This window comes from Centropristis striata, chromosome 4, assembly GCF_030273125.1.
Source record: "Centropristis striata isolate RG_2023a ecotype Rhode Island chromosome 4, C.striata_1.0, whole genome shotgun sequence".
Lineage (NCBI taxonomy): Eukaryota > Metazoa > Chordata > Actinopteri > Perciformes > Serranidae > Centropristis > Centropristis striata.
The window spans coordinates 36,714,799-36,736,922 of NC_081520.1; the positions used below are offsets into that span (position 1 = coordinate 36,714,799).

General features: G+C 36.9%; 2 protein-coding genes across 4 annotated transcripts in view; one reads left to right on the forward strand and one right to left on the reverse strand.

Annotated features, from left to right (window-relative positions):
• Positions 1-692: 692 nt before the first annotated feature.
• On the forward strand, positions 693-10,262 carry LOC131970322 (tRNA-dihydrouridine(20a/20b) synthase [NAD(P)+]-like). 2 transcript variants are annotated; one of them, XM_059331691.1, is made up of 12 exons: positions 693-1,048; positions 1,198-1,319; positions 1,509-1,626; positions 1,914-2,036; positions 2,442-2,672; positions 5,360-5,461; positions 5,651-5,751; positions 6,405-6,552; positions 6,640-6,775; positions 7,976-8,078; positions 8,249-8,349; positions 9,068-10,262. In XM_059331691.1, the coding sequence occupies exons 1-12, from the start codon at positions 957-959 to the stop codon at positions 9,101-9,103; spliced, it is 1,413 nt and encodes a 470-aa protein (XP_059187674.1). In that variant the 5' UTR covers positions 693-956; the 3' UTR covers positions 9,104-10,262. The 2 variants fall into 2 exon arrangements, with proteins under 2 accessions (XP_059187674.1, XP_059187673.1); XM_059331690.1 differs by lacking the exons at positions 5,360-5,461; positions 5,651-5,751; positions 6,405-6,552; ... (2 more) ...; positions 8,249-8,349; positions 9,068-10,262 and adding an exon at positions 3,239-3,583 and having other exon boundaries at positions 2,442-2,668.
• Positions 10,263-13,285: 3,023 nt separating this feature from the next.
• Positions 13,286-22,124, reverse strand: part of LOC131970321 (solute carrier organic anion transporter family member 1C1-like) — a 40,482-nt gene continuing 31,643 nt past the window's right edge. For both annotated transcript variants that reach the window (XM_059331687.1, XM_059331686.1), the window contains 7 exons: positions 21,932-22,096; positions 20,911-21,103; positions 19,742-19,907; positions 18,502-18,674; positions 15,420-15,484; positions 14,510-14,627; positions 13,286-13,804 (listed from right to left, as the gene is read on the reverse strand). In XM_059331687.1, the coding sequence (XP_059187670.1) occupies positions 13,567-13,804; positions 14,510-14,627; positions 15,420-15,484; positions 18,502-18,674; positions 19,742-19,907; positions 20,911-21,103; positions 21,932-22,096 (1,118 nt within the window). In that variant the 3' untranslated portion in view covers positions 13,286-13,566. The remainder of the gene's footprint in view (positions 13,805-14,509; positions 14,628-15,419; positions 15,485-18,501; positions 18,675-19,741; positions 19,908-20,910; positions 21,104-21,931; positions 22,097-22,124) is intronic.

A 22,124-nucleotide genomic window follows, 5' to 3' on the forward strand; every position in this document is an offset into this window, starting at 1 on the left:
TTTCTTGAGCATTTCTGCACCAGAGGGGTTTCCTCAGAAGATGTCTCCACCACTGGCAGTCCTGGCCTGATGGGAGCTGAGGAACAGTAGGTATTGGGTAACATCTTGCACCATTTCATTCTTTCATTGTATTTCACATTTTGGTTTTTTTCACTACACAATATGACACACTGAGGAGTTGCTTTTCACACCCTGAAAATCACTGATTTTATCAGTTGGAATAGGCAATTTTACTGTTTTCTCTTTATATGTAACCGTATTTATCTGTGGGATAAATGTGTGAAGATAAATTTCCTTTGGTGCTCCAATTTTTTTTTTAATCGTAAGATGTTTAATATTTCTTCCAAACCATCATTGCCCTTTTCATAGAGGACATAGTAATTGTTTGTATGTCTCTACATGTGTGTAATAATGAGCCCCTTTTAAGCAAATTAAACTAATTCCACAGGAGCTTTGTTGATTTGAAATCTTGACAACTATTTTTCCCCACACAACCTGAAAGCAGCATTGCACGGATAGCTGTGACGTGGATGTATCGCTGTTACATCAAACACAATTTTTTACACTTTCAATATTTTTTTTCTTTGCCTTGTACAACCTAGACTTTTTACATTGATTAATATATTTTTAGGATTTTAAATAAAATAAAACATTAACACTCACCGTGTTGTATGACGTGTTGGTTCAGAGGTCGTAAACACACGCCCACACTTTTTTCCCGCATGGTGGACTGAAGCGCTGATGTTTATTATTGTTGTGAAGTAAACCTGATTATATTTGTGTATCTGCGTGGGCATGTGTGGGATTTTACGAAGTATATTTAGTTCGTCCTTGTCTCTGAAGCAATGAAGTAAATACCAGACGACAAAAAAGCCACTGTTTAACGAAACTCTACTCTTGGATATTGCGCTCGTTAGCTTGTTATGCTAGCTGGCTAACAGTGCTGCTTGTGAAAAATGAAGACTGCTAATGGTAACAACAGTATCATGGACATGTTTGAGAAGGGAAAGGTCCTGAAAATATGTGCTCCAATGGTTCGATATTCAAAGTAAGTGGAGACTGTCTCCTCTTTTGTAATGGTATCTATTTATTTCGATATTTTTTGTAGTCTTGAATCTTGAATTATTGATTTATTGAATGAATCTTGAATTATTGTGTGCCCGTTGCACATTATACTCAATATGATTGTTCCCATAGGCTTGCATTCAGGTCCCTAGTGAGGAAGTACGACTGTGATATCTGCTTCACACCAATGATAGTTGCTGCCGACTTCATGCGATCCGTGAAAGCCAGAGACAGTGAATTCACTACCAATGAGAGTGAGTAGCAACATTGCAATATGAGTTGATCTGTGTGTGTTTACTACCATACTGTCTTGCTGTACCAAAACTTGTGCATAGTATCTCTACAGATTCACCAAATGATCAATGTCACCACATTAATTGTGAGCATTGCACTCATAATCTTGAGAAATGATAAAACATTTTGCTTTTCCCTTTCTTCTCCAGGTGACCGGCCCTTGATAGTGCAGTTTGCTGCCCATGATGCACAGACTCTGGCTGATGCAGCCTGTGTGGTAGCACCTTTCTCAGATGGAGTTGACCTCAACTGTGGTTGTCCTCAGAGGTACAGTTACTGACAGTAGGCCCGGATACGTTTTGTCATCAGGGCATTATTTTTAAGTCATTATCTTATTCAGCATTTGGAATTTATATTGCCTCACAAGCTCACGGTTTGTTTGGCTTATTCATTTTAATACAATAATAAATGGTATGTTAATGTTTCATCCCTATTATTCATTCATTCAAACACTAATTGAATGAATGAATTCACTAATTAAGTGTTACCATGATGGATAATTGCACTAAAATCTATAAAACCATGTTTTTCAACTTGTAATGTTGTGTTTTCAGATGGGCTATGTCAGCAGGGTATGGTGCATGCCTCATCAACAAGCCTGAGCTAGTGAAAGACATGGTCACACAGGTCAGAAACCAAGTGGCCAATCCAAACTATACAGCCTCCATCAAAATAAGGTAAAAACCTGAACCAGTTTGACATAACACTTTATTATTATATATGAGATAGTTTGTCCACCAGAGAGCACTGGCAAGTTCACTTTTCATCTGTATTATTTCCCACTCTGTATTCTTGGTAACAATTAAAAAAATTAAAAAAATAAGGATCTGGAAAAAGTTTATTTGTATATGGATATATGTGGACCTTTAGAGTTATTGTATTATTACAATATCTATCAGCAATGACCTCAGTAATACAGTATCGGTTGAGAGACATTGTACCTGGTAAAAATAAGAAATTCCATGTGTCCAAATAGATGTAATTAAAGTTTTTAATGTAACGGTACTGTGACCTCCTGTGTTAAAACTAGGTAATATGATAATACTAACGAGAATAATAAATGTAATTCACTTCACCCACAGAATTCACAAGGACCTGAGGCGGACAGTGGATCTGTGCCAAAAAGCTGAATCAGCAGGTGTGTCATGGATAACGGTCCATGGCCGTACAGCAGAAGAACGCCACCAGCCCGTCCATTATGATGCCATAAAGACGATCAAAGACAGCGTGTCCATCCCTGTCATTGCCAATGGGGACATAAAGTACCTCCGAGATGTGGAGTCCACTCACCAGCTTACTGGTGTCGATGGTAGGTCGTTTCTCAACACATCAGACTTTTAAGCAAGTACACTTAATCAACATATCGTTAGCCTCATAGCATATTTGCCTAAGTCATATTTGAACGTTTTCGGGAAACAAGAAAAAACACAATTTTTAGGATTTTTAGCCCATTGGTATTTTTAATTGATATTGTAACAGTAAGTTCAAATAGAAGTGTGAAAAAGTTTGCATAAAAAATTAAACACATCGATTTCATAACAGATAAAAGTGACTTAGGCAGAATATGCCCTGACTAAGGCAATTTTTTCTCTTACATATAAATAATGTAGTTTGGTTTGTATGTAGCGGCAAAAATGCCTAAGTCAAGGAGATGACTAAGGCAGAAAGTGATTTTGGACTCTAACAAGTGTTCTGATAGGTTGAGAACAAAGGCAATAAGGCAGAAAGATGCAGCAGTGGTAGGAGAGTAGAGTTAGGCAGATATCACAATTTGGCCAAAAAATGACTTAGGCAATTATGCTATGAGGCTAACGATATTATGACAGATGCATAAATGACAATATTCCTTTTGAATTTATTTCTTGTTTGTTTGGATCAGGTGTGATGGCTGCACGAGGGTTGCTTGCAAATCCTGCTATGTTCAGCGGCTATGAAGATACTCCTTTGGAGTGTATATGGGACTGGGTGGACATCGCATTAGAGCAGGGCACTCCATTCACCTGCTTCCACCACCATCTAATCTACATGCTGGAGAGGGTTAGCTCCCAGCCAGAAAGAAAAGTATTCAATTCTCTTTCCAGTACCTCAGCTGTAATAGATTACCTCCAGAACACATACGGGTCAGTGAATGATCTGGGAACATGAGCCGATCGACAAGTGATATTTTTTATTTTAATATCGTGATTTTATTCTAATTTTTTTGCCAAATAAAACTGCAAAGCCATATGTTTGTCACTGATGTCTGTCTTCTTTGTTGCTATTTTTTCCTGCCAGTCAAGCCTTCAGTAAACAGTAGCTGTTTAAACAGAATATCTAGGTATTATTAATGTTTGTCTGAAGCAATAAGAATACATGTAAGTACATACTAATGCTTGAGTGTTTGGCCTCACTGAATATTTAACACATGTAACATGGGACATGCCATTGTAGCTGCAAATCCACAAAGATGTTCAGTTTTATCAATACAAATTTAATCTAGGGCAATATTCTCAAAGTCATCAACTATGAAATATATTACATTTAGCATAATTTCTTTTGAGTGCATGTAAAAAAGAAAAATCACAACAACAAAAAAAATGGTAAAATTATTATTTTTATGATGTTATTTGTAAGTTTTATTTGTAACTATTTAGCAGCAGAAAAATAATTACTGAGTCAAAAGGAAACAACGAAATTGAATGTAAATAAGGGTTTCTTAATTTGGTGAGTTATTGAAAGCAATCGACCGGAAATAATTAGATTTTTACCTTCAAAGTAAAAATCTGTACCTTGCATCCGTGTGAAAATGAATAAACAGAGGTGTGGATAGACAAACGTCAGAAAAAAAATAATATATGATATACTGAGCCAATTATCAAAACCCGACGCATTGTTCAGCATTGTTAATGTATGTCTGAAACCATAGACGGTAAATAAAGCTGAAACTTGTTTTTTGTGATCTGCACCCTGAAACTATCTCGCATTTATTTTGGTCTTGTGAATTTACATACATCTCTGGACATTGCCTCGTTTGTTATTTTCACTGGTTTTACTTTGCATTATAAAGATGTCATATTTGGCTGTTTTGATCACAAAAAGTAGGATGATGATGCATATTTTCTTATAAATTTAGTTTTTCTTCTTGCCAAATACACATACACAAATGTAAGTTTTCAAGTAAAAAAAAACAAATTTATTTTTGTTTAGGGCAGAGTTTGAACAGTATATCTCAACTCTCTCCTGTCTACAAAACAAAAAAGTTGTGAAGACTGCCAGCATATGCACTGCGTTAATGTCTTTAACATGTAATCTTGCGTCTGTTTATTATTTGCGTATGCGCATGCGCCACTGAGAGCCACGCCTCCAGCACTGCCCAGTTCTCCGACAGGAAGAGGAAGGAGTCAGGCTAACTTTTCTCTGCCAGAGCTTAAAAGTTACATTACTCTCTTAAGTTGGTACCTCTGGTGATTTGCTTGTAAGTTGTGATTTTTTTTGCCTTGCTTCTGACATGAAAGTAGATACATAACTGCCTTGTTTTCGTTTTAAAATGTTTACGCTAGCTAACCTAAGTTAGCTAACGCTGCTTCTGAATCTGGATGCTTTTATATGAACGGTGGCTTTGAACAGGGACGAAGGATAATGAGAGTAACCTTATTATTAAAATCCTAAGCGTTACGTCACGGGTATTTGCTTCTGATAGGGATAAAAGCGTAAACTTAACTATATTTTCCCCGTTGCTTGTGTTGGCGCACTCAAATAAGGTGAGGTTAACAGAGTTTACTGCAGCTAGCTTTTGCAGGTTTAAGTTAAGGTATGTGAACTGTGAACACAGTGGATAAGGCGCTTTAATCCGCATATCTCTCAAATGACTGCATTGTTGTCCAAGTGGGATAAAGGCCACACGTGCAAACTAAACGTTCCAACTGTATGTTGTTTTTCTCACAGAGCCTGTTCAGAATCCAGTCATTACCCGTTTTTCCTGTAAGGTTTCATGTCATTCTTTGACAGGTTAACGCCAAAGGTCTCTCAAGATGACTCTGCAATGGACTGCTGTGGCCCTATTTCTCTACGTGGAGATTGGCATTCTTGTCATCCTCTGTTTACCCTTCATCTCACCCAGGAGGCAAGTCAGAATCCTGTGTGTTCAGGGTTGTATTACCACAACGTGATCTTTTAATCAACACAACAAAAATAGGGCAACATTGCAGAAGATATGTATTATATGTTGCTTAGTGAGTGAGTCGGTGGCATACTCTTGATATGCTGCCTGTTTATAAATGTTTGTAATTATGTGTCCATGCGTGTGGTGCAGGTGGCAGAGTATTTTCCACCTGAGGATCTGGAGTTGGATGGCACCGTTCTGGAACAAAGTGTTTCTCACAATGATCATAATACTCATCGTTCTCTTCCTTGGTAAGTGAAACATTAAGCGTATCAGGTTTTTTTCTTATAACCTTGAAGATACTGTAGGTAAAAACTCCTACCGCCGGTGTCAAGTGTTGGAATTGACACATTAGCAGTGTGTTGAGGGAATTCCTGCACTATTGAATAAAGTCATGGAAACTGAAAAATACATGACGATGACACATAGTAGAGAGAAATAGAGAAATAGGTTGCAAACAATTGAAAAAAATCCAGACCATGTTAGACAGACCATGTTCTCAGATGCCTGCTGTTGTTTAACCGATAATTGGCCCCTTTGAAAACTACAGGAAATGTAAAGAAGTTCCTTATAACATATTAAACAATCAGAATATTTTTGTTTTTTGCAAATTAAAAGTGAAGGACAATACAATCAACTAATTTGCATATTAATATTATATTTAGGATAAAAATGTTGGCATTGTGGACAACCGTCTTTTAGCTTTCCTATAATCAGAAAATGATCATACTGTAATGTTAATTTTTGAAGATGCGTCTCTTGAACAGTTGGTAATTCAGGTTTATTTAAATCACTCTCTAATTCTCTCTCAACTAGATAAACATATAAAAACATATGTCAAAATTGAAATGCCCCAGTAGAAAAAGAGTAACTTTTGGTCATTGCTTACATTTTATTTCTTCAGATGCCGTGCGTGAGGTGAGGAAATATTCAGCTAAAGAACTTGGCACAGACGCCAAACTGCAACCGAACATGTTTGACCACCTGCACATGAAGCTCTTCAGAGCCCAGAGGAACCTCTACATCTCTGGCTTCGCTGTCTTCCTCTGGCTGTGAGTCATTGCTCTCTTATACTGATTCCCAAATGTCATGTCAGAGGTGTTTCTCAAGCTCCTGAAATTATTTTTGTCTCTTTGCAGAGTAATGAAGCGAGTGGTCACCTTGATTAACCAACTTGCAGCAGCATCTGCCACTACAGCTGCCCTTCAGACGCAGGCTGATAATGCTAACCAGGCTGCCAAAAAATACATGGAGGACAATGAGCTGCTGAAACAGGTAAAGAAGATTTCACTGTTAGATGGAACTATTTAAATATTCAACAGTATTAGTTACTTTTTAAAATCCACATGGACCACTCATCACATTGACATAGATGAGATCTACACTTACACATTCTCTGCACTTATTTTGAAAGAAAATCAGTTAGTTAAGTTACCAGATGAGTGGTTGCTGACAAGCAATGCAGCATTTAAAGGCTTTTTTATAACAGAGTTCATTGCATCACTCTCTACACTAAAAGAGCATCACTTATCAGTCTGTTTTCACAGTCAGTCAGGACTGAACACAACATTGTCTTCACGTCACCTAGGGTGAAATTTTAGGTGCATGTTTCAGGACAATGTTCCAAAATTTGGGAAGATTGAATGTTATCTTTTGCTAAAAACTCTACATACAAGATTCCATTTAGACATACTGAGGCAGTTGAAAACATTTCACTTATTCTAGGTGTGATCACTGGGTGTTTTTTTTGTCTCATAACACATGATCCAGATGAGAGACCAGTTGGGATGGGCAGACCCAGGCTTTTGTCCTTCTGTAGTCCAAAACCCTGTTTCTCACCACTATCTCTGTTTGGTGCCTCTCTTGGCTCAACTCTTAATGCCTGGGATGCCCACTTGAGTGATTTCCTCCACAAGGCTGCATGTGAACTACTTTCAGTGCGCATTTGGAGGCAGTATTTATACCGCATATGTTTGAGACACTTGCTTTGTTTCCCCTGATTAAGCACCTCTAGACTGTGAACACACCATGGATATTTTATGTTGGAGTTACAGTACAGGCCAAAAGTTTGGACACACCTTCTCATTCAATGCGTTTCCTTTATTTTCATGACTATTGACATTGTAGGTTAATCAAAACTATTAATGAACACATGTGGAATTATGTACTTAACAAAAAAGTGTGAAATAACTGAAAACATGTCTTATATTCTAGTAAGCAAAGGGTGGTTACTTTGAGGAATCTAAAATACAAGACATGTTTTCAGTTATTTCACACTTTTTTTGTTAAGTACATAATTCCATATGTGTTCATTCATAGTTTTGATGCCTTCAGTGACAATCTACAATGTAAATAGTCATGAAAATAAAGAAAAACGCATTGAATGAGAAGGCGTGTCCAAACTTTTGGCCTGTACTGTATATGTAGACAAAGAGCTGTATTTCATTAACTTGTATGTGATTTGGTGTATTTCAGACTCTGATGGAAGGGAAGGGTGATAAGGCTACAGCAGAGGGCATGGAGCTGTTGAGGAAAGAAGTGGAGAAACTGAAAGAAGAACAGAAGACTGCAGCAGATGGTTAGTAATCATACACATATCCACTTTAACGATTGTTGCTGCTTTTACATGTGAGTTATTTGTATATTAGGACTCCAGGACAGGTGATAGAACTGTACACTTTAAAACTTGTCCCTTCTAAAGACAAAGAGGATACCCTGTGCTAATGTGTGCGCTTGTTTCTCCTCTAGCCCTGGAAAACTCCCAGTCAGAGGCAGATATAATGAAGACGCAGATGGAGCGTCTGGCCAGGGAGTACGACAGACTGCTGAAAGAACATCAGGAGCTCCAGGTGATGCTTAGTGCCAAACACAGCAGGATAATGGCTTGTCGGGTCATTCACGATCTACATATAACAATTTTAGAAAGCAATTATCGACATCAGGCAGGTTGAAGGCATGGCTCCTCCATAGTTCACATTTTAAAATGTCAATCGACTTAAGTGCCGTGGCTCTGTTTTTGAGATGCTGAAAACACAGGAGTAAGGTCTGTCCACCCTCCTGTTTCGAGGATTTCAATTAAAGAAATCATAGTACATTTAAATTTACAGTGCAGGGGTTCCTACTGGTACTGGAGGTCTTTAAACACTCACATTTTAATGTAGTGTTTTCAAGGTTTGAAAAGTGCTTGGATTTTGAAAATTAGGCTCGAAACCACTTGAAATGAAATCTAGGATGCCATAATGTCTACTTATAATTACATTTGACACATTTCGAAATATGAAACGTTGTTTATTTGTCAACCTTCTGTTGAATGCAAACAATTTTGGTTGTTTGTAGCACAATAACATAAAATTTCATGTGAAATGTAAGGTGTGAATAAAGCTTGAAAAGTGCTTAAATAATTCTCAGGAAATAGGGGTTGACAGTAGATGAATTGAACACGTGTTGTTTTATTACCATTTAAAAAAAAAAAAAAAAAAGGTAAAACAAGAACAATGTATTCATGTGGCTTTACATAGAATCAAAACACATTTACTGACATTTTCTTTTGTCTTTTTATCTTTTCAGAATCTTCAAGACAGCGCAAACAAAAAGGACGACTAGTTATCGCACAATCCTTGAATCTTGAAGTGTTTACACAATCATCACGAGAGCCACTGCTTTACCTTCATATAACACCTTGTGTCACAGCGTATATCACAAACCCAGGATTGGCTCCTCTGAGATAAAGACTTTTGCTGATATCAGTAATGGTTTTAAAGCATGGAGGTAATTTTTTTTATTCGGGCATCGGACTGGCTTACATGGAGTGCATAATACTTGATGGCTTCCTGTTTCTGCCGGCCACAGTGTGACTTAGTGCACACACTTTCAGGCAGAAGGGAAGAGAGAGAGAGAGAGAGTTCAGTCAGTAATGGACCCAGGTCTGATCACAGGGCACTTATTGTGTTAACGAAATATGCAATGGGTGTTGTTTTATGGTTTGTGTCATTAGTTTTAGCCAGGTGCAGAGTGCAAGATTTGTTTAAAGCTACAGTAGAGATGGCTATGAATGTATTTTGATACTTAGTTTGCTCCTTTATTCCTGTGTGTAGCAAGGACACCTGCTTTGAGCTTAACAATATGCAAATTCAGTCTGAGCTGTTATGGCTGTGCAAATATAGTTTGCATGTACAGTTGCACGTCACGTGTTCTTGTTTATCTGCACTTTTTTTTACCCAAGTACTGGTGGTGAATTGTAATGGTGGAAAATTTCTCACTTCAAGTGCAGAAGTTTTTTTTCTATTGGTTTCCTTCTTCATTTTAACATCTAATGTAATGAATCTGTGGATGCAGATATATTTATAGGGATAGAAAATTTGATTCAACCATTTATGATTACATAAGGTTCAAATGTCTTAACCTGGTAGGATAAATTGTTAAATATTTGCGTGTTCAAGCTTTGATTTTTGGGTTAGTGTGAAAGTTGCGTTGGGAGTATGTGTCATGAAAAGGGGCTGTGATGTTTTTGTTTTATTTCCCTTATCCAGTGCCTTGTTACTGTGACTGAGGAGCTCAGATGTAATCACCAGATGCTTAAATGTTTCCAATTTTTTATGAGAAATACATAGTTTATAGGGTTAACCAAAGTTCCCTTTCAAGTCATAAAATTGCAAAAATTCCTTGAGTTGTGTTCTGACGTTTCTGATGAAGACAGGAAACGGATAGAAGTGCCTTTTAGGTGGATGTAGATCATTTTGTTTAATAAAGATACATTTCTTTATTCTTTAGTCTTGTCTTGAAAAAAATAACACCAACACATTGTTTCATTGGATATTAAAAGTTTTATTTTAGTATTACATTTAAGATATTTCTTTGAAATTTTACAAAAATAATCCAAGAAAATTATTTACATTCTGATTTCTTTAATGCAAGAAAAATGCCTTGCATTACTGAGATAATGACTTCCTTCCTCTTCACCGCTAACTGCTCCTCTCTGAGTCTGTACTTGTGCCTGAAACTTAACCTGAATTGAAAAGATGATTCAGTTTACAAAATGGCACATATCCATATAGGAAATAAAGTCTTATAAAATAATATGCTATACATTTACAAGTAATACTTTTTAAAGCGAAAAAGTGTGGAGATACAGTAGCTAGTCAATTAAGTTAACTTTAGAAATTATGTTGACAGATTTCGAGGAATTGGTTCTGATTATGGGATGAAGTTGATGAGAATAAAACCTGAGAATAGACCATGATCTTTTTGTTGTGGGTTTTGGCACAGGAGTCCATTCACATGAAAACAATACACAAAAAACCTCAAAACTTAATCAAAAGAATAGACTGACCAGTAAAACATCATCCCAATGGCTGCAGATGTGGAAGCAGAGCTTATACACAATAGTAACATAAATGTTTAATACCAGAGCCTGCTGAGGTGCACTGAGATATTCTGAGCAAATTCACTCTAACCGTTACAAAGTTTAATATGCTGATTATCTCCATGTAACGCTTTTTTCCTCAGATTTACAAATTAATTAATTGGGGTTGGTGCTGGTTGAAAGCATCAAAATATTGCAGCCTCCACTAGACAAACAGGTAAGCAAATCTCACCAAAACACAGCTTCTATTTTTAGTGAGCATGAGTACCAAGGGAACCAGTTCACATCCAGAAAGCACACAACACAAACTGCAAAACAATCACACTGGACATTAGGCTTAAAGGGGGTAAAAAATATTAAGAGGCTGGGAGAAATTGCAATGAGTCGGAAATTTAAAAGCAAAATAAAACTATTCAGATGTGTTCAAATGATAAGGGATAGGGTTGGGCGATATGTTAACATTTTCCAACTGGCCATCGTTGCTATGTTCCCACAGGTGTGTGTCCATTTTGGTGCAGTGCTGCCTGCAGAGAGTGGTGCATGGCCACTGCATAAGACTGTATTTACTGCGTGTAGGCTACATGAAAATTGGTATTGGTAGTGACTAATTTGCTGCACAAAGCACCACAATCACAACACCCGCCATGCGAGGCTAGGATTGTTCAGCGCAGCGCAGTGTGGTGTGCTTCTTGTCACCTATGTAAGGTGGCGCTGCAACTTAAGAACACAAAACGCAAGCAAATTGAGAAAACATCAATTTGACAACAGCGCAGTATTTAGAAAACGTGCTGCAAAGACCACAACACAACAGAAGTTTATCCAGAGGACACTTAAAAGTGTTGCACGCGTCTGGACACGCCTGTGATATTCATTCATTACCATTAACCGCTTATCCGCATTCGGGTCGCGGGGGGCTGGAGCCGATCCCAGCTGACATTGGGCGAGAGGCGGGTACACCCTGGACAGGTCGCCAAACTATCGCAGGGCTGACACATAGAGACAGACAATCACACTCTCATTCACACCTACGGGCAATTTAGAGTCACCAATTAAACCTAAGTGCATGTTTTTGGCCTGTGGGAGGAAGCCGGAGAACCCGGTGAGAACCCACGCTGACACGGGGAGAACATGCAAACTCCACACAGAAGAGCCGCAGGCGGGAGGCGAACCGGCAGCTGTGAGGCGAGAGTGCTAACCACTACACCACCTTGTTATCAAGTTATTTCATGATAATGATATTTTCACGATATAATGTGATATATAGCGCTCGCCCGTATCAATCACATTGCAGTTGAACAAATAAAATAAATGAATGCTACACGTTTTAGTTGGTCTTGCTATCGATTACCGGCGCCATGATCGGCCGCTAATGTTAGCACGCTAGCGCTAGCCTGCATTTGCATCACTTTTAAGTGTCCTCTGGAAACACTTCTGTTGTGTTGTGGTCTATTTGCGTTGCTTTTTCTCATTGTGTTGTGTTGTGGTCTTTGCAGCACGTTTCCTAAATGCTGTGCTTGTGTTGTCAAATTGATGATGTTTTGTTAATTTGCTTGTGTTTTGTGTAATTTTTCTTAAGTTGCACCGCTGAGAGCTCTCAGAGCCACCGTGCCCTATGGAAGAAGCTAGCAGAACACAGCTGTAGCATTCAAAGCTATTTATTAACCGAATATTTCACATAACTCTGCAATTACACCTACACTTTACCTACCAACCGATCCGCAATAAATTGAACAAAACATATTTCCAAGTGACCCAGCAGGGAGTCAAACCCACAGCTCCAGTGACTTCCTACCTTAGCTAACCAGCCAGTTGTAGAACCCCGCCACGTTTTAAATATTAACATTAAGCCATAAGTACATAAGGCATAACCTTAAACAATCCTAGCATTGTAGGGCGGGTTTTGTTGTGAGTTTACATGATTTTGGTACACTGTCACACTTGATTAAACCTTGTCTGCCGCCACCCCAAAAAAACAACAACTGGAGATGTAGTCAGCCAATCGCTGATGGCTGATATATGCGTCCAATCACCCATGGCTTAACACATGATTTAGAGGTAACTGTTGAGTAAATGAGGCACATAGGCTACGTCATACTGCCAAGCCTTCTAAAAGTAAGTAATTTCATCTTCTCTATTTAAGATTCTAAAAATATATAAATCCTCACTTCCTATCTCTTTGAAGGTCTAATTTTCCTCATCTTAATTATATATATTTTTTGTTTAAATTTAGTGTGGTGCCTCTGGTTTATAAGGCCACTTCTCTTCCTCTGTTGTTGTCAGGAAGGATACAAAATTTCCTTTGACATTAAAATCCCAAGAGGCAGCTTCGTTAGTGCTGTTTTTTAGAATTATACGTTTCGCAAGAGCCCGCACAAGTCATATTTCCCATGTAATCGCTTGTGCTACCATTAAAAATATTGAAAAAATATTGTCATACTTTACTTTATGAGGAAAAAATAACAGCATGTACATTCAAGAATATTTCAGTTATATCAAATTTCCAAAGCCTTCACAGGTCCAGTAGTATAAATATAGAATGTACGCTTTATAGGAGATCAGATACAACATGTGATTCCCTGCAAATATTTGTGTGTGCACCTGTACAGTATCACTGTGGGTGAATATGTACGTGTATGCTTGTGTGTGTGTTTGTGTATGTCTGTGTGTGTGAAGGAGACAAGTGGGGGGCCAGTTCTGCTGGATCTCACAGCCGTGTTTCTCTGTCTGTGCTGTTGTCTGGCGTTTGTTGTGATTGCTCAGAATTGGAAATCACAAACTCATCCTTCCTGAGGGCCTCCAGCTCCGTTCCCCCGTTGGCTAGAGCTCCGTGGATGGCGTTTCTTTCCTCCTTCTTCAGCTGTCGGCTGAGCAGAATGAAGCCCGGGATGCAAATAATGAAGGAGATAGTCCGCAGGCTCAGAGTCAGACCCAGGTATGCTATCCTGAGAAGTTAAGATGTAAAAATTATTATTATTAATTGGTAAAGATGCTGCTGCTTTTGACAAGACGGGACTGAGGAAGTGTCAGAAAACGGCAAATGACGACAATGTACCTATTTTAGCTGTACAGACAATCACAGGATTACTTTGATACTGAAGAAAACATGATGAATCTCCAGCAAGTTCTGGGCTTATAATGAAAGTTTATCATAACTTTTTTTTAAGCAGGTAATGGATATTTATTTAAGGATGGAAACCAAGGCAATAATATCAGGATTTAATCTGAAAATATGTACATTATGGCCATGTATTCAGATTTAATTGGGTTATGACTCTGAGAAGGAGTTTGAATTTCAGGCAAGTTAATGATATTGTAACCAAAAGGCATATGACAGACACAAATGTAACCTAATATGAGCAATTACAAAATAGATTTTGTACTTCAAAGTTGGTACTCGCCACCTTTTTAATCAAGTAAATATACCAAATCAAATATATCAGTTACAACTTAACATAAATTTCAACTCGGTCATCGGCCATTTTAATTCAATTCTGTTTCAGATGTTGTTCATTGCCCCGTAAAATATAATATTGCCACATCAAAAGTCTGAGCTTTAAGTAAGCCACCATGAGACTGTGATAATGACTGAATGTCTGATATTTATACAGAGAACCACCCACAAAACTCTGAATATGCTGGAGTACTACCTGTATGCAGTGGTGTTGTAGATTCTGCAGGCTCCTATGCCTCCACACCTCTTTTGACCCCATTTTAGACATGTGGTGTCAATGATGGCTCCAAAATAGATGGGTGCTGGGATCCCCGCTGTAGAACCAAAAATATATTTTTAATTCAAATGCCTTTTTGAGTGCATCTGGTAGTTAAAGTGACAAGAAAGATGGCAAAAGTAATCAAAATGATTCAAACCCAGGGTTTGCATCTTAGCCCTGAGGCACTCCAACAAGGATGATAGAGGAAATGCTTTTAACCCTTTATCAGGCAAAGAACTATATTTGGTAACTTCAGGTAATATTTCGAGAAAAAAGTTGCAAATTTACTAGATTAAAGTGACAAATCTACACTCAAAAAAGTCGCAGATTTAAGAGATTTAAAGTGGCAAATCTGTGCTAAAAAACTCCCAGATTTACGAGAAAAAAGTGTGAAAAAAGCAACTTTTTTCTCCCAGATTCATCACTTTAACCCTGAACAGGACACTCATTGAAATACTTGCAAATTCCAAATTTCAATCCTAGAGAATATTGGAGGATATTACATACTGCCAGAATGTGTAAAAAAAAAAACATACGAAAATAATATTTTGAGAAAAAAGTTTACGAGATTAAAGTGGCAAATCTACGAGAAAAAAATGTGCAGATTTATGAGATTTAAAGTGGTGAATCTGGGAGAAAAAAAAGTTGCTTTTTCCCACTTTTTTCTCGTAAATCTGCGACTTTTTTCGCACAGATTTGCCACTTTAAATCTCTTAAATCTGCGACTTTTTTTCTTGTAGATTTGCCACTTTAATCTAGTAAATTTGCAACTTTTTTTCTCAAAATATTACCTGACTCTAACTACCAAGTATAGTTCTTTGCCTGATAAAGGGTTAAGGAGGCTTACCAAGGGTACGTGTTGCCAGAGCATGGAAACCCAGGGCCAAAGATTTCAGCTGCGGTCTGATGCACCTTCAGGAAGAGAAATTGCAGACAATTTTTCAGGAAATATCATCAGACAGTGCTTAGAAAATGTTAGCCAAGTCTACAGCACAAAACATAACACATACATGTTTAAGTCAAGTTACCGTCTAACTAAATTTCAAGTTCTGTAAAACCAATGTAAATATGGCTGATTCCATAACCAAAAAAAATACTTTTCAACCTTTCCATGAGAAAGGAATATTTTCATTGTATTGTCCTGACCATACAATAACACACAGAAAATCAGCAAGAAAACTAATTGCATTCCAGTGAGGCCAGTGTATTCCAACAGGATCAGCTGATGTGGCTTGGGGATATCTTGAATCTATGCAAGAGTGTTTCTATGTCATACATAGGTAAAGGCAGCAGAGGGTGCTGTAGTGAGGAGGAATCTATCCTATCCTTTGATGACTCAGTGCCAATTTAATGAGCCAGTGTATGTTTAAGGGATGCACAAATGATACTATAGGTTTTACTATGGACTATAGACATTTGTATGGCATATTATACTAGACATTTTTAAATAACACTTTTTGAACTACAGTGAGATCATTACATCTTTTAACATATTATTGTAATGTGTTTTTTTGGTTGGCATTTTTGGATAAAATGACCTATGAAGTATACATGTTAGTATACTTAGTATACTATACTATACTTTTTTTTTTTTTATTACTGCAAGCTAAACATAATTTATAAATTATTATTTCATGACCCTTGTGTTTTTGTATTTGAATAGATGCTGTTTCCTAACCAAGACTATAATAGACCCATTTCTAGTGTTCTCAGGCATTTTAAAATTTGACCTTTTTTTGCAAAAATCAACAATTACTTTTTTTTTCATCGCATACTATGGTGTTTTTCTGTCATTTCTGGCCATGTCATGCTCTAACATGTATCAACAGACTATAACTGACCCATTTTAAGCATTTTTAGACATCATTATTTTGACCCTCTCAAAAAAAAAAGTCATACTATAGCATGTCGATTTTTGTCAAAGATGGTAAAATTTGAATTTGCCTAAAAAAGCTTAAAATGCGTCCATTACAGTCTGTTGATACATATTAGAGCATAGTCGGGTGGTGGTTTGTCCAAAAATAGCAAATGTCCAAAAACAAAACAAAAAAAAAAAGCATAGTATGTCGAAAAATGTCAAAAAACTGTCATAGTGCAGTTTGTCCAAAAATTCCCGAAAACATTTTAGAATAGTACACTGATCATGGTAATAGTATAGTATTTCCAAAAATAGCACAAAAACAACACCATTATCGTATGTCGAAAAAAATGTCAAAAATGTTCATTGTATAGTTTGTCCAGAAATGCCAAAAATGCTTTATAATAGTATGCTGATCATAGTAATAGTATAGTATGTCCAAGAAATCTAAGAAAAGCACTATTATAGGATGTCCAAAAACAAAACAAACCCCGCCATAGTATAGTATGTCGAAAACTGTCATAGTTTGTTGTGATGACATACTATACTTTAATGTGTTTATGACTTTTGCTGGCATACTACAGTTTGGATGTCATAAGTAATATAAGTGCAGTCCATTTACCATTTTACCAAAATATTGTAACATCTTTTTACAATTTTGTTTTACTGCATTTTTATGTTCAGGGGCCACACATTATGTTTCTGCCATTGTCCCACTCTGCATTATCACGTCAGCAAGTGAGATAAACAACAGTAGCTTTTTCCATTTTGCAGTTGGTAACTCAACATTCTCTCTGACCTCATTTCTGAAGGATTTATGTGATTCTCAATTGACCATGCCCTCCCCACTGTCATCATCAAGAGATTTAAACCTCAAGAAGTCATATGATTGGAAACAGACTATTTTTATACAGTTTGTTTGACAAAGCTACTGTTTATATGTGACACACACAAAGACACACAGTAAAATGTAGTTATTGCCAATAACTGTAAGACAGCTATAAATCGTCCAAATTATTGTCTCTGAATGCTTTGATGCTAAAAATATTAACTTCCCATGATTCCTTGAAATACGCAGATCAGACAGATGTCATAAATAAATAAATATGAGATGTTCTGCTTTAGGAGTATCTGAATCTAAGTGACAAATTATATGGGAAATGTCATTTACTCTTGATTAGTCACTGAAGGACTCAATAACCGGTGCTACAATTATGGGTCATATAAAGTTGAATGTCAGTAACCAACCCATGTTGCCTCTAAATGAGCTACAGAAATCAGCACAGCTCCATATCCAAATTCAAAGATCTGAGAAAAATAATGTTAAATCTTTTACAAAACAGCTTTAACCCTTTATCAGGCAAAGAACTATATTTGGTAACTTCAGGTAATGTTTCGAGAAAAAAGTTGCAAATTTACTAGATTAAAGTGGCAAATCTACAAGAAAAAAAGTTGCAGTAAGAGATTTAAAGTGGCAAATCTGCGCAAAAAAAGTTGCAGATTTACGAGAAAAAAGTGGGAAAAAAGCAACTTTTTCTCCGAAATTCACCACTTTAAATCTCATAAATCTACGCATTTTTTTGTCGTAGATTTGCCACTTTAATCTCGTAAACTTTTTTCTCAAAATATTATTTTTGTATGTTTTTTTTTTTTTACACATTCTGGCAGTATGTAATATCCTCCAATATTCTCTAGGGTTGAAGTTTGGAATTGCAGGTATTTCAATGAGTGTCCTATTAAGGGTTAAAGTGGTGAATCTGGGAGAAAAAAGTTGCTTTTTTCCACTTTTTTCTCGTAAATCTGCGACTTTTTTTGCACAGATTTGCCACTTTAAATCTCTTAAATCTGCAACTTTTTTTCTTGTAGATTTGCCACTTTAATCTAGTAAATTTGCAACTTTTTTCTCAAAATATTACCTGAAGTTACCAAATATAGTTCTTTGCCTGATAAAGGGTTAATGCCATCATGTCTATTATTTGTCAAATATGACCCTTTGTAGCAGTGTGAGTGATGGAATGTAGAGTGTTACGTCATAATCTTTTTAATATATTTTTAAAAATGTAAATCTGACCTGATGAGAAACATGTAGCCTGGTGTGCCCCCAAGGGAGATGATAAAGGAAGTGATGACAGAGAGAGCCAGGAAGTACGGGAACATCCTGTCACAGTCGTCCTTGTGGTGGCACTGACCTGTACTGGCCGTAAAGTTACCGGCCACACCAACACAGCTACAGTTAGAGAAGACCTGGAGAGACATGCATAGTCGCACACACGTGACCATGTACAGCAGGACATAGACACATATAAACACAGCATACATATACTGTATAAACTGTCATAACCCGGCTCCTAGGCCATGACAAATATGGAACAGGACACAGAGGATGTCTAGAAATTAAATGAATTTATTAAATTAACTTAAACAACCGAGGTAATAAGTACAAATATGAAGTGTGTAAGTCAGTAACATCAGTAATGTAAATGTGGATGTGTGAGCAATATGAAACACTTAAATGTTGATGCAGATCACCAAAATCACTGCAATTGCTAATAAGTCATAGTAATGATGATTGCACTCACGTAATCTACTAATACAGTCATGGGAAAAATGATTAGAACACCCATTGTTGTCTTCAATTTCTTGTTAATTTTAATGCCTGGTACAACTAAAGGTACATTTGTTTGGACAAATATAATGATAACAACAAACATATATAAGAGTATAATTTAAGAGCTGATTTCTAGCCATTTTCCAGGGGTTTCTTGATAATGATTTTGGTTATCAAGAAAACCATGGAAAATGGCTAGATATCAGCTCTGAAATTAAACTCTTATGAGCTATTTTATTGTTATCATTATATTTGTCCAAACAAATGTACCTTTAGTTGTACCAGGTATTTAAATTACCAAGAAATTTAAGAAAACAATGGTCCAATAATTTTTTTCCTTGACCGTAGGTTATGGATCAAATTGATATGAAAATAAATAGACCTAAAATAAAATATAACAACTTTAAACTCTATCCAGTGGAAAATAAATAAATGCAAAATCAAATACAATAGGCTAGGCCTTTTTTTTTTAAACTGCCACTGTTTCATTTTTTTTTAAAAATACAGAGTAATAATTGGCCATGGCCCCTGGATCATACATTAACATCTGATTGACAAAACTTCATGGCAACAATAATGCAAAATGTTTAGTTCATGTTGCGCATTAGCCACAGCTGTGTTATGCAGCCTGCTGTATTTAATACCAGAGATTAATGTAATTACTATTAATGTTTCTAATAGTTTGAGTACCTTGTCAACTTACTGTGTTTTTCCCTGAGCCAGCAGAGCCGGTGCAGCCAGCGAGACAGGGAGAAACATATGTGATGCCATTCTCTCCACAGACTGGGTCCCAGTCACTCGCTGAACAGAAACAGTCTGAGTTGCAGCCTGCAAACACTGTGTGTTTATCATAAGATATTGTGTCCGTGCTGGAAGGAAGAGAGTGAGAGAAAAGTACACGTGAGAAGAAATTAGTTGGAATAATTTTGATTTTTAGACACAATCCTTTGTTAATTGTGGTATCATTTTCATTGTGATATGTTTTGAAGACATTGATTAAAAAAGTTTTGAGAAGATGTACACTGTATCTGTCAATAATAAATCACATTGTCACAATCATTTCATGGAAAGAGGTAAAAAAAATTTAATTCCAGCATTATGAGCAACCGTAATGCATGTAATAATGTCCACAAACGGAATAAACCACAAACGTAATAAAAAATCTGCAGCTTTAAATGCAATAATCCCACAAATGTAATACATTTTCCACAAATGTAATAGCTATTACGTTTGCAGGGACTTATTACTCTTGTGGAGAAGTAAAAATCTTCAACTTTCAATATTGTAATAACTTCCCACAAATGTAATAACGCAATGAATAATGGTTGTTGTTGTTTGTTTGTTTGCCTATACACACACAAATATTTTATACCTTTTATACCTCTATACCTTTATTGTCCTTAAGTTGTTTTTGTGTTGTTGTTCTTAATTGTTTTATGCACTACAGGAGTTGCACACTAATTTTGTTGTACTGTATACAATGACAATAAAGGCTATTTTATTCTAAATGACCGTGGGTGCAAAATCCAGCCGCTGGCTCTCTGCTCCCTTATCACACAATTATCACCGGAAATGGAGAATGTGTAAAATGTATTACGTTTGTAGGATAATTGCATTAAAAGCTGCAGATATTTATGAAGTTTGTGGTTTATTACGTTTGTAGACATTATTACATTCGCAGATGTTACAACCGTTTACATAGCAACAGACCATAGAAAGCCATAACTGACCAATCAGAATTGAAAATTTAACAAAACCATGAAATAAAAGTTCAGTGAATAGTGAGCTGTCTGTGAGGCAAATAATTGTACTGAAATTGGAATAAATCAATACTTTAATGACATAAAACACATGTGATTTTCAATGACTCACCTGTATGAAAGCGTCACCCCAGCTACCTTGGCATTCTCACAGCTCATCGCGAAGAAGAAGAGTGACAGGATGTATCCGATCAGAGATGTGCCGAAAGCAAACCTGGCTGCTCCCATGATGTTCAGCTTCAGCCTCTTCATCAGTAGACCTCCAGAAAACATCCCCAGAGCCACAGCTGGGATATTGATCACACCTGAGATTAAGAGAAACGGCGAAACAAAAGATCGATATTAAAGGAAATGAAATGTTGCTTCAAAGCCTAAATCTGGATTTGAACAAAGACAGACAATATGATTTAATATTATATCAAAGCTCTGCGATCTTTCACTCGCTAATAACGAGAAGGGGAAAATAAGACTACACAAATTCCATGTCGCCTTGATCAAAAAGCACCCCTGCTTTTTATTTTTTCAGTCTCTTCTGTTACACCTTCATTGAACATCAATGTGAAGACATGGCCTTTTATCTACGCCAATGTCTATGCTCTGGTCACTAATATTGCATTCTCTTTCATATGCAGCCAGTCTCGTCAGTGTAGGCATCTCCTTTCATGAGACCACATGTACATAGAGACTTTCATCTTATGTTATCAACTTCATTAGATATTTCATTTCATATGCAAAGCACTTTTCATAACCACAAAGATCTCGTATCTGCAGCTGTGGAGGATACTAGGCTTAATTAGAACCCCGTCCCAGTTTTCCCTTCTTAAACAAAATCTCCTCTCCAAAGATCTTTTTCTGCTTCATTCAGCAAATTCAAAACACCATTTATAAACAGGGAAAAACAATCCTGATCTGTAGATACACTGAGATAATGTATGAAAAGAAACCCTATGAATTGTGAATTATAAACATTGCAGTGTATGTTGAATGCATATTTGACGCTAGAATGTATTTGCGCTAACTCGGCACATATAAGAGCTCTTTCTTCTGAACAATACCCAGCAGAAAAGCCTTCCCTGGCTCTGCTGATTCTCCAGGTTGTAAATATTTAATGTGACAGAGGACTTGTAGCGCACCCATGAGAAAGTTGGCCTTGGAGGCAGACTGCCTGAAATGCTGCTCGATGTACTTGGGCTTGTAGGTGACCATGCCGATGAGAGAGTTCAGCTGAATGATTGTCACACACAGGTAGATCAGATACACAGGGTGTCCCAGCAGAGTCCGCAGGGTTGGAATAAAGTCTGTGGAGGAATACAAATCTGAGCTGAA

What these genes read in the sequence shown, in the direction of transcription:
- LOC131970322 (XM_059331691.1), top strand. Translation starts at nt 957, where the DNA reads ATGAAGACTGCTAATGGTAACAACAGTATCATGGACATGTTTGAGAAG. An exon ending in CCAATGGTTCGATATTCAAA is followed by an intron (nt 1,049 to 1,197) that starts GTAAGTGGAGAC and finishes TTGTTCCCATAG; the next exon opens with GCTTGCATTCAGGTCCCTAG. An exon ending in ACAGCCTCCATCAAAATAAG is followed by an intron (nt 2,037 to 2,441) that starts GTAAAAACCTGA and finishes CTTCACCCACAG; the next exon opens with AATTCACAAGGACCTGAGGC.